The sequence below is a fragment of the Sorex araneus genome, chromosome 1 (assembly GCF_027595985.1).
Source record: "Sorex araneus isolate mSorAra2 chromosome 1, mSorAra2.pri, whole genome shotgun sequence".
In the NCBI taxonomy this organism is placed as follows: domain Eukaryota; kingdom Metazoa; phylum Chordata; class Mammalia; order Eulipotyphla; family Soricidae; genus Sorex; species Sorex araneus.
The window spans coordinates 444,579,220-444,592,729 of record NC_073302.1 but is presented as its reverse complement, the minus strand read 5'-3'; the positions used below and the strand labels follow the sequence as shown (position 1 = coordinate 444,592,729).

General features: G+C 36.6%; 1 protein-coding gene across 1 annotated transcript in view; it reads right to left on the bottom strand.

Annotated features, from left to right (window-relative positions):
• Positions 1-13,510, bottom strand: part of CNTNAP2 (contactin associated protein 2) — a 1,529,860-nt gene that overhangs the window by 971,224 nt on the left and 545,126 nt on the right. The window contains exon 9 of the mRNA XM_055129775.1: positions 1,467-1,616. Within this exon, the coding sequence (XP_054985750.1) occupies positions 1,467-1,616 (150 nt within the window). The remainder of the gene's footprint in view (positions 1-1,466; positions 1,617-13,510) is intronic.

Genomic DNA, 13,510 nt, shown 5'->3' with positions numbered 1-13,510 from the left:
GCCTCCAATTGTTGGGAAAGATGAGGATAGGCCGCTAAAATCTCAGGCTGGGAAGAATGGAGCTGTTACTGGCGCCTGTTCGAGTAAATCGATGAACAATGGGATGACAGTGATACAGTGATACACTGATAGGAGCAATAATCTACTAGAGATTTATAGATCTAAACAACACACCTGGTACTTTGATAAAAAGGGTTTCCAACATTCTATTAACAATAAAAGAGAAATGATATCAAATTAGAAAATATACCAGTTATCTATTATAACATACTTGCCTATACCTTAGAATGTGTTAAGAGAAACTTTCAGTTCACTATTTTTTTGTTACTTAAGAACCAAGGTATGTGGGGTTGGATGACTGCTTAATATATAATGTACCCTGTGTAAGGGGTTTCTGATAGTGGTTGCCAAATACCCACCTCTTCATCCTTATCTTGAAATGTGGGCTTGATTTCATGCCTCATTTCAAACTGAATATGACAGAAGTGATAGGGTATATTGTATCTAAGATACAATGATAAAAAATCCAGGCTTCCATCTTGGATAACACCTCTTGCTGACTGGCTTGTTTATGCCCCTCCTGTCTTTCCATTTCTCTGCACCCCTCTCCCACCCCCTTGCACTCCTATTACCTAAAGGGGAGACCACTTGAAGAGGAACGGCGCTGAGGGTCCCAGACACACAGAGTAATCAATGTTCTTGGATAGCTGCCAGCACCAGCTGTTCATCAAGGGTGTGAGCTTCTGGGAGTTGAAGCTGTAAGGTCTTCAATGGTTAGATCCTACCCAACTTTGGGAATCTCATCCTGAGAACCCCCAAGTCACCAGTCAGCCATTCCGGCATCATCGATTTAACCATCCTGAATATCTGTTCTAGAGCACTGTGTCCCAAAGTGGGCAATACTACCCCCATCCAGGAGGGTGTGTTGGACCAATCCTGGGAGATGCAACAAGTTCTTTGGTAGAATTGGCAGGGAGTGGTGTGTGCTCTGTACGTGTTAACATAAAGAAGGTAGATTTCCTGGAAATTAATGAGTATGATTTTTTTTTCTAAAATAGGAGTGGGAGGGACAAGTACTTTTGGAAACCTCTTAGAGTAACTGTTAAGCAATGAATGATGTTTGATGTCATAAGTTTTGGTCTAATTAGTTTTATAGCAATAGGTGATGAATGCATGATACATAAGGAAGTGTCTCTTGAGTATACTAATGCAAGAAATAATGAATTCAGAACTCAAGCTTTATACTTTTATATTTGCATTCAATTTAAGAATTTTGTCAAATATTAATACCTTTGCCGTGAAGACACAAATTTGCTACTCATTTTGTGCTCAAGAGATCACAGAGTTCTTTTGTAAGATCTACTGAGTTCATTAAATAAAATGCCAATACTTTATTTTCAATCTTCAGTGAAACTGTATCATTAGAAATATACTAGTTAACAAGTTTTTAAAAATGGTAATCTTACCTCCGAAGAAGTACCTTTCTCCAGTTTTAACTTGAAGAGGGCTGTTCGTTCGAACTGCTGATGCTTCATCTCCATCAATGGTGAGAATAGCAAAATTTTCCTTCGCTAGAAATCGAACCTCGTGCCACTGTCCATCATTCAACCCAGAACCTGGTAAGTACAAAATAGAGGGTTTTTTTTATTAATATAATATGTTTACACAATTTTTAATATCAAGGGTCAGAACTTTACAAGTGAAGAAACACATTGGTGTATAAATTTTATACAAATTAAGAACAAAAGAAAGAATGTATAGATGCAGTTAGATATATGGCTGAATCAATAAAAAGTAAGATAAATAATATCAAAATTATCAAAGCATTACAAAGAAAGCATCTTACATAAACTATGTGGTATTTAAACAAAAGCCAATAGAATAAATCCATAAGTCCCACCACTAGCAATCACACCTCATTCCTGGTCATTAGCAAGTTCTTTGGGAATTATAAATCAATGAAACACTTGATTTGACAACAGTTAAACAGTTTATGCTGGGTTTGTGTTCATTTTATAAAAAAAAATTAGAAAACTAAGGAGAAAATAGAAAAGAGTAACCGTGAAATATTACACACTTGGAAAGAGTATAAGAAATAGTAAAATCTATAAAGGCCAGAGTGACTCTTTTTATATTTAATAAAGGCTCATGCATTGGAAAATGGAAGCTCCAGTTAATTCCAAGCAACATAATCTCAAACTATAAGGAAAAATTACTGGAGGATATATTTCAGCTTCACAAAGGACAAAGAAACCTAGTTAGCAAATTAAAATACTGAACCAACTATAACCTTTCTTCAACTACCTATAAAACCCAAATGCATGCAAACCTATATGTGAGTTTTCACTCCTGAATTACTTCCCAAGTAGATTACTTTCGGGTGCTCCCACAGAACAGGCCCATAGAAGACCCGACTGCCACCACGACATTTTTCACTGAAGTTCAGACCAAACTTATGTTGACTCACCATGAATGCTTGGTTTTGATTTTGTTCTTAGTTTCTCGGATTCACCAGGTGACGCTAATAGATTACTCCTGTCGCTGTTCCAGAGGACGGAGGAGTGGAATTTGGAGGAACGTAGGTGGTGCCAGGGATCGAAAGTATTGACTTGGGCTTTGGTGGTGCCAGGGATCGATAGTATTGATTTGGGCTTTGGTTTTTGTGTCTTGCAAAGTCTGATTTTGAAATTCATTTTAAGGACATCTATCCCAAAGACATTAGTATTACAAATGTTTAAATCCAAACTATAATACTTCCTACCAAAGTAATTACTAAAGAAATCATTTTTATGATATTTTCAATCGATGAATCTATCTCTTTTAAATAGCATATCAGAAAGTTTTTTTCAAGTTGTCCTACATAAAATTATTTTTCCATCAAAAATTAATTTATAAAATAGAACATAATTAGTTTAATTGTTCCTAGCAAAAGGTCTTTTATTCCAATCAGATTAAAATGAAAAGGTTACTTAATTTTCCCCAAAAGTTAATTACTAGAGGAATTGGACCTCAGATAAAAGCTGCCTTATTGGTGGCAGCCACTGCTGTGTCTGAGCTCAAACTGTGATCTCTAGTCACTTTTTAATTCCAATTAGTAATTTGAAAGTTTAATTTTAATCATCAAGGGGCATGCCTCAGCAATAAATGCTGGGAATGAGGTCCCTATCCTACCAGTGGCAAGGAGTTTATTCTTCAAGGGCTCAAGAATAATCCAATTACTGTGAAAAGGGTTGTTTCTTTTAATTTTTTTATCCACCTGTTATAAAAAATGCACCCCATAAAATACATAAACATGTATATTCCTATAAACCAACATTACCTTAATAAATTTAAATAAATAGATCCATAGATATAGGATGTACATAAAAAAACCACCATGAATGATTCCCAGATTCAAAAGCCAATATCACAATGATAGGATCAATGCAAGAAGTAAATATACCCTAGAATAAGTGCCAATAAATAATTTATAATAAATACCTATACATTGATTCAGAAATATTATATTATTATCCTTTTAAATTTTAGAAAAAAATATGTTGTCATAAATCACGAAGAACATGTTACCAAACAGGATTAAAATAGCACTTCCCGGGATCAGAATGATCGAACAACAGGTAGGGTGCTTGCCTTGCACACAGTTAATCTGGGTTCAATCCCCAGCACCTCATATGGTTCCCTGAGCACAGAGCAGGAGTAAACCGTGAACACTGAGTGTTGTGTCCTCCCCTCCCCAACCACCAACCAAACAGACAACAACAAAAAGAATACAGTAGCGCTTTTGACCTGCCACTGAACAGATGCTATCCTTTCATTCACTGTAAGAGACCAACGTCTCCTCAGCCCGACAATTATAGAAAAACCACACAGGTAGTAACCCATGCACTGTATGAGTTATCACTGAGACTCTTCTAAGTAGGGGTGTAGGGATCAGAAAAGCTAACTAATGAAAAGAATCCATTTTACTATTTCTGTTGTACGCCTGGGTAGTGTACTCTATGTCAGACTGCTCTAAGATGCAAATAGTATCACCCACTTTACACCTTTGATCTGAGAAGCCAATGAATTAATAATATGATAGCCCTGTAACAAACAGCTATGGTATCATTCTGCACCGCATAAGCGGTCTATCTTTACCACTAGATCAAAAATCAGAGAAGCCTTGCGTGGTCTCCTCATACACAGAAGACAGCTAAGACTTCTTATTACTTTTTCTTGGGGATTATTATCTCACAGCAACAAACATTGGTATAGCTATAAATAAACTTCCTAAAGAAACCAGTATGGAAGTTTAAGTAATGTGAAGATCATGAATATACTTTTATGTGTGATGTCTAGTTTCATCCTCAGCATTACCGGATCTCCAAGCACCACCAGAAGTGACTGGTGGGCATTAAACCAGAAGCATACTACCCCTTTCCCCCGCCAAGATAAGGTAGGTGTGGTCCAAAACTACTGAAGGAGAATATCCTATCATTACACAGAACAGGTATTTGAAGTTTGAGATTATGACACTAGTCACAACCTTAGACATGGGGAGAATTCCTGCCTTCAAAGAAGTTAGAGGCGAAGCCAATGAATTCTGCAAAGTTGTATTGATAGCTCCCAAAGTAAGGACAGAAATAATAATGTTAAACTGAGAGGTGAAGAAATTAGAGAACAAATTATTTCCAAAAAGTGAGCATGGTTAATTAACTTTATAAATTATGTATGTATATTATAGTGAAAACGAAATAAGTAAATATTATAGGTAGTTTCACCCATAGAATCTGAAGTATATATATATTATACATGTACATATGTCATATGTATATATGCTATATACATATACATATGTCATATGTTGTATGTTATATATGTAAGTTTATAGGAACCAGGAATACTAGTGGAAGGAAGCTGACACTGGTGTTGGGATTGGAGTTGCAATACAGTATGTCTAAAACTCAACTATGAACAATTTTGTAAACTGTGGTACTTTGATAATATAAAAATAAATATTTTTAAATAAATTTATTTAATAATATCTAAAGAAAGTGCTCTTAATTATCTTGTTGGAAAAATGAGGGATCACCTGAAGTTTGGGATCTAGGAAGGCCCATAATAATACTCTCTTTAGAGACTGAAATAGGATTTGTATCAAGGATGCACTAACATACGCATCAGAGACCTGAGCCCTATGTAAACAGGATGAGAATGCTATTTGGTTCTCCCAAAGAAGAATCAAAAGAGCTATGCTTGGAATATCACATTTCCCTCCAGTGAGAGAAGGAATCCAGTGTTCCAACTCTGTTGACAATCAAGAATCAGGGACGCTGTCTCATTTGCCAAGACATCAAAAATCAGATGGGCCGGACTTGTAAAGAGATTTAGAGATGACCGCTGGACTAGAGCTGTTACCGACTGGATTCCATGGGACAAAAGACCTTGTGGCTGCCCACCTATGAGATGGTCAGACTTCTTCGTCAAAACCCTGAATGAAGGGGTTTAAGGCTCTTCATGTTCCTGGAGCGAGCAGACACCATTGGGCTACACTAGTACTTAACAGGGACGGGTGGAGACGTTACTGGCACCCACTCGAGCAAATCAAAGATAAATGGGATGACAAGTGATACAAGTGAGGTGTCTAACTTATAGAACCACCTTCAGAGAGGAAAAGTACATGTCAGTGGTAAGGAAATTTGGAAATTTAACTAATACATTTCTTGCTGATATTAAGGTCAAAGATTTTTAAAATAACCTTTAGCTAAATAAAATACATGGAATATATAACCCTCCACATCAACACAACTCTAGATATGCTTCCTTCTCCTCTAAGGTAATATTTAACATTAATTTTAATTTTAATTTTGAGGAGCTTGGGGCCACACTTGGCAGTGCTCAGGGTTACTTCTGGCTGTGCTCATGGGGACATGAGAAAGTGAGGTCAGTCATATGCAAGACAAGTAGCTTACCCTATACAATATTTCTGGCTCCAAGCTAAAACTATACAGTGATAGATATATCAAAATGGGCTTTGGGGCCACAGTCAACTTCTCAGGAATCACTCAAGGCAGGCTTGAAGGACCTTATTGGGGTGCTGAGGATTGAACTCTGGTTGGCCGCGTGTAAGAAAAATGCCTTACCCACAGTACGATCTCTCAGGCCCCAATATTTCAAATTATATTATCCAATAGATGCAGTTCATAATGTCTATGAAATATTTCTAATTCCAAGCAAAGAAATCCTGTGAGGACTAATTTTGAGGAGGCTGATTAGAGTACATATTCTCTAAAGTGTTTTTATTTGAAAAAATACGCACCACTGCAATGGTTTTGATGTAGTTTATACTGAGTTCATTTGATGCTACTTTGTGACAGACACTTCCAGTTATTCATTCTTTCGCAGTGATAGAGCTTTTTAATTGTACATTACAAATAAAAATGGCTAGTTGTACAGAGAGAATTTTAACCTTAAATCAACCACCTTTAAACCATAATCCAGGCTATGAACTTAATTTTTTCATAAGTTCAACTAGCATATTTTGTATTTCTAACATAACATATAATTGTTAGAAAAACATGCTTTTTATGCAAATAAAAATGTTCACAAAGCATTTTCTATATAGACTGCCTTTCTAATGGCATTATTTTTTAAAGAAAGACTTTTAGGGTGGTTGCTTTGAACAGAAAAAGCAGATGTTACTCTTAATAGAAACGAGAAGAAAAGACTGACTTAATGAATATTGAAAATAAAGGAATTTAAAATATAGTAGCAACTTGAGAGGTAACATCTGTTTCAAAATGCTTGAAATAAAATTACAGTGACTTGAGTTTTCAGTCTTTTGCTCAATATTTAATCTCCTTTCAAGAAGTTTCCTAGAATGTTAATTCATCTTTAGGAAGTTATAGTGTTTTCTGATGTGCTCATGTTATATATCATATGTTATCAGTTATCTCTGAAACAAAAAGAACTGCATATCACTATATAAATGTATCAGGTACTTCTTCTTATGTTCTTTATCTCTATATAACTTTCATATCATATGGGAAATGATCTAATTTAATCTGCTTACTTCTATATGTCAATGTAGATCACCAACAAAATACAATTGACTGCAGTCAGGTAAAACACATAATTAGGTACTCACGTAAGCAAAAATACTTTATTTTTTATGTTAAAGATGCTGTTCACTGATTTTCTGAATAAACATAAACAAAAAACTACTTTGGAACAGGTCTTTATTCTCCATGAGCCACTTGGATGGGACATTTAGATAGGACAAATGCTTTGGGATGACCTGTGACATTCATTTTTTTTTCACTAATTGTTGCTAGAATGATTACATTCACATGTTTAAATGCAAACTCTGAGGAGAATTTTTTTTCTTTCTGGAACCCAGAATTTGGGGAGTAAAGAAAGCCTATATTAGTTGATTTGTACAATTAGTCCATTCGGACCATCACAGGAGTGTTAAAATTTAACATGGAAATTTCCAAGTCATCACGAAATGAAATGAAAGGTCTCAAAAATTGTAGACACATACACTCATATCTGTATGTGTGTATGTGTACGTACAAATGTATATGTACATACATGTATTGTATACATATACGTATATACACACATATGCACATATATGTATACACACATATATACACAACATATATGTGTATATGTATATATACACATACATATACACACACAACACCATTCTAGTCAAATCCTTAAAGGAGCCTTCATAGAAGATCCTCATAGAAGATCACATTTAGGATTTTAAAGATCCAAAATATTATGTAGTGAAGTTAAAAAATCCAGGTTAAACAAAAGGTAAAATGAAAGTAGTTGATATCTTACTTTTAAGACTTTGAAATCTATTATTATCATGAGAGCAATGACGAATATACCCGCAGATATTAGAACTATTTTCGGATAAATCCCTAAGACACTCAGCGGAGAAAGAAACACGTGCTTGTTGGTTGGTTTTTATCAAAACTGGTGCTAGCACAACTGACTAAATATCAGGGAAATATACCTTCCCTTCTGACTTTCTGAAAGAAAGAAGAGTAGCTTCAAAATGTATATTCTGGTTGTAGTTAGGTAACATAGTTTCAACCGCATTATGATTTGTGGTATTTATGTACACAGTTACTGCACCTTCAACCACCACCGATGTACCTACAACATCTACCAGCATACTTGTGGGACCATTAGGCCATCCTTCTTGTCCTCATGCCCTCTCCCGCTGCTGAATAATTCGTCCTGCTGAGGGTTTGACATGGTTCAGTACTGCCCAGCCCTTTCATGACTTGAGTTTCACTGTATCACTGTCATCCCATTGCTCATTAATTTGCTCCAGCTGGTGCCAGTAACGTCTCCATTCGTCCCTGTCGCATTCAGAGTCAGAGGAATGAGGCCCATTATTGTTACTGTTTTGGGCGTATCAAATACACCACAGGTACCATGCCAAGCTCTGACATGTGAGATTCTGCATCGAATTTGAGATTAATGGAAATTTCCTATAGAATATTAAAATAACACAATGCATTGGAATTTAAGATAATCAAAAATTCTTGTTTATGGTTATAAAAATTCAAGGCCCAAGAGATGAAATGGAAATATTTAAAACAGTTTTAAGAATAATACACTAACATCAACTAAGATATTTTACAAATCAATAAACGAAAAGCAAAAAAATGGGCAACATCACATGACAAATCAGTGCTAATTGTCTATAAAAATGCCTGACCCTGGTGACAATGGAAGTCTCTAGAAAAACCAGACCAATAGCAACAAATAAGTCTATAACCCTTTAGGGATTAAAACTGAAAAAATAACTAAGATCTAAATAATTCATAGTAGATAAGGTAATGGACTGGAGTCCTAGCACAGGGGGTAGGGCATTTGCCTTGCATTTGCTGACCCAGGTTCGATTCCTCTACCCCTTTCGGAGAGTCCAGCAAGCTACCAAGAGTATCCCACCCCCATGGCAGCTACCCGTGATTTATCCAACATGCCAAAAACAGTAACAACAAGTCTCACAACGGAGATGTTACTGGTGCCTGCTTGAGCAAATCAATGAACAACGGGAAGACAGTGGTAATGAAATACTGCATGACCACTTTGGCAAACATCTAGGATTTCTAAAATATGTTAGCAAATATTAAACCTATAATCAAACAACTCTTCTCCTAAATTCTTCTCTATTTAAAAAATGTATGTTGTAAAAGTTCTTGCATGAGGATGTTTTGACAGCTTAATTTGTAACAGTCCTGAACTGGAAATCATTATATTCAGTGTATATCCAAACAATCAAAGTATATTCAGGTTTGAAGAGTGAACTTATATGTGGTACTGTAAACAATAATAGAAAAACTTAAAGCATTTTTAATAAAAGAATGCAGACAAAACAACATACATGGTGAATTCTTTGATATTAAAATAATATCTGTGAAGCAAACATGCTCACCCATAGACTTGTGCATCCACAGGATTGTATAAAACATTTAAGCTACTTAATAGAGGTTTTTAGGATTCTCTGTGTATAGAACCATGTCATCTGCAAATAGTGAGAGCTTGATTTCTTCCTTTCTATCTGGATGCCCTTAATGTCTTTTTCTTGCCTAATTGCTATTGCAAATACTTCCAGTACTATGTTGAATAGAAGTGGTGATAGTGGGCATGCTTATTTTGTCCCTGATCTTAGAGGAAAGGTCCTTAGTTTTTCTCCATTGAGGATAATGCTTGCCAAGGGTTTGTGGTAGATGGCTTTGATTATTGAGGAAAGTTCCTTCAAAACCTATCTTGGTGAGAGTTTTCATCAAAAATGGATACTGGATCTTGTCAAATGCTTTCTCTGCATTTATTAAAATGATTATATGGTTTTTATTTTTACTTTTGTTGATATGATAGATTATGTTGATTGATTTCTGAATGTTAAACCATCCTTGTATCCCTGGGATGAATCCCACTTGGTTGTAAAGTATGATTTTTTTGATGAGTTGTTGGATTCTATTTGCTAATATTTTGTTGATGATTTTGCATCCATGTTCATCAGGGAGATTGGCCTGTAGTTTTCCTAGTTATTACTGTCTTTATTTGCTTTTGGTATTAGGGAGATATGTGCTTCATAGAAACTGTTTGGGAGAGCTCCTGTTTCTTCAACTTCTTGGAAAAGCTTGAGGAGAACTGGCAACAGGTCCTCTTTAAATGTTTGGAAGAATTCGCTAGTGAAACCATCTGGGCCTGGGCTTTTGCTTTTGGGAAGACTTTTGATTACAGTTTCAATTTCCTTGATATTAATGGATCTGTTCAGGTATTCCAAGTCTTCTTGGTTCAGTCTTCGGAGATTGTAGGAATCAAGGAATGTATCCATTTCTTTTAGGTTCTCTTGTTTCGTAGCATACAGACTTCAAAGCACTCTCTGATGATGTTTTCAATTTAATTGGTTTCTGTTGTGATGTTCCCATTTTCATTTCTGATTCAGTTTATTAGTTCTCTCTTTCTTTGTGAGTCTTGTTAATGGTTTATCAATCTTATTTATTTTCTCAAAGAACCGGCTCTTTGTTTTATTGTTCTTTCGGATTGTATTTTGGGTTTCCATGTCATTAATTTCTGCTCTAAGTTTTATTATTTCTTTCCTTCTGCCTGGTTTGGGTTCCTTTTGCTGGTCCTTTTCTAAGATATTGAGCTTTGAAGTCAAGCTCTCTATGTAGGCCCTTTTTTCCTTCCTGAGTAATTCTTGCAGAGCTATAAATGTTAACCTTAACACTTTAGCTTTTTAACCTTAACAGCTTTAGCTGCATCCTACAGGTTCTGGTAGCTTGTGTCTTCATTCTTATTTGTTTTGAGGTATTTTTTGAAACCTCTAATAAGAAACTCCTAGAAACAATAGACCTGTACAATAAAGTTGCAGGCTATAAAATCAATACTCAAAACAATCCATGGCCTTCCTATACGCAAATAGTGAGACAGAAGAAAGTGACATAAAAAAATGCCACTCACAATCTTGCCCAATAAAATCAAGTACCTCAGAATCAGCCTAACTAAAGAGGTTAAGGATCTCTACAAAGAAAACTACAAAACCCTACTCCACGAAATAAAATAAGACACAAGGAAATGGAAACTTATTCCCTGCTCATGGATAGGAAGACTTAACATTGTCAAAATGGCAATACTCCCTAAAGCACTATACAGATTCAGTGTGATCCCTATAAGGATACCCATGAAATTCTTCAAAGAAATTGATCAAGAAATCCTGAAATTCATATGGAATAACAAACACCCACGAATACCTAAAGAAATTCTTGGGAAAAAGACGATTGGAGGCATCACCCTTCCCATCCTTAAACTCTACTACAAAGCAGTAACAATTAAAACAGCATGGCATCGGAAAAAAGGCAGATCTGCAGACCAATGGAACAGGATGGAATATCCCTACACACAACCCCAAATGTATGTTCATCTAATCTTTGGTAAGGGAGCAAGAAATGTGAAGTGGAGCAAGGAAAGTCTTTTTAACAAATGGTGCTGGCACAACTGGGCAACCACATGCAAAAGAATGGGCTTAGATCTCAACCTGACACCATGCACAAAAATCATATCAAAATGGATTAAAGACCTCAGCATCAGACCACAATCTGTAAGATACATTGAAGACAAGGTCGATGAACATACATGTGCAGATGTTCTTTCGATTGTACTTTTTTGCCTCTCTGGGATATATTCCCAGCAGTGGTATTGCTGGGTCAAATGGGAATTCAATATCTAATTTTTTGAGAGTCGTCCAAATTGTTTTCCAGAAGGGCTGAACCAGTCGGCATTCCCACCAGCAGTGAAGAAGGGTCCCTTTCTCCCCACATCCTCTCCAACAGCGGTTGCTTTTGTTCTTTTGGATGTGTGCTAGTCTCTGTGGTGTGAGGTGGTATCTCATGGTTGTTTTGATCTGCATCTCTCTGATGATTAGTGATGTAGAGCACTTTTTCATGTGCCTTTTGGCCATTCGTATTTCTTCCTTGGTAAAGTTTCTGTTCATTTCTTTGCCCCATTTTTTGATGGGGTTGGATGTTTTCTTCTTGTAGAGCTCAACCAGTGCTTTATATACCATTGATATCAACCCCTTATCTGATGGGTATTGTGTAAATATCCTTTCCCATTCTGTGGATAGTCTTTGTATTCTGGTCACTGTATCTCTTGCGGTGCAGAAGCTTTTTAGTTTAATGTAGTCCCATTTGTTGATCTCTGTTTTTACTAGATTGCTTAGTTCCGTGTCACCTTTGAAGATACCTTTATCTTCAATATCGTGGAGGGTTTCGCCGACCTTGTCTTCAATGTACCTTATGGTTTGTGGTCTAATGTTGAGGTCTTTAATCCATTTTGATCTGACTTTTGTGCATGGTGTCAGGTCAAGGTCTAAACCCATCTTTTTTGCATGTGGTTGTCCAGTTGTGCCAGCAGCACTGTTTACAATAGCCAGAATCTGGAAAAAACCTGAATGCCCCAGAACGGATGACTGGTTGAGGAAACTTTGGTACATCTATACAATGGAATACTATGCAGCTGTTAGAAAAAAGGAGGTCAAGAATTTTGTAGTCAAGTGGATGGGCATGAAAAGTTTCATGCTGAGTGAAATGAGTCAGAAAGAGAGAGACAGACATAGAAAGATTGCACTCATCTATGGTATATAGAATAACAGAGTGGGAGACTAACACCCAAGAACTGTAGAAATAAGTACCAGGAGGTTGACTCCATGGCTTCGAGGCTGGCCTCACGTTCCGGGGAAAGGTCAACTCAGAGAAGCGATCACCAACTACATTGTAGTCGAAGGCCATGTGGGGGAAGGGAGTTGCGGGCTGAATGAGGGCTAGAGACTGAGCACAGCGGCCACTCAACACCTTTATTGCAAACCACAACAGCTAATTAGAGAGAGAAAACAGAAGGGAATGCCTTGCCACAGTGGCAGGGTGGGGTGGGGGGGAGATGGGATTGGGGAGGGTGGGAGGGACACTGGGTTTACGGGTGGTGGAGAATGGGCACTGGTGAAGGGATGGGTTCCCAAACTTTGTATGAGGGAAGTATAAGCACAAAAGTGTATAAATCTGTAAAAAAAAAAAAAGTTTGAAAAAAAAGGAAAATATGGCACTATCTGTACATATTTGCTAATAAAACTGGTAACTTTAAAAAAAAAAAAAAAGAAGACAAGGTCGAAAAAACCCTCCACGATATCGAAACTAAAGGTATCTTCAAAGATGACATGCAACTAAGCAACCAAGTAGAAACAGAGCTAAACAGAATATATTAAACTAAGAATATTCTGTACTGCAAAAGACACAGTGACCAGAATACAAAGGCAATCTACAGAATGGGAAAGGATATTCACCCAATACCGATCCGATAAGGGGTTGATATCAAAGGTATGTAACTGAACTCTACAAGAAGAAAACATCCAACCCCATCAGAAAATGGGGCAAAGAAATGAACAGAAACTTTCCCAAAGAAGAGATACAAATGGCCAAAAGGCACATGAAAAAAATGC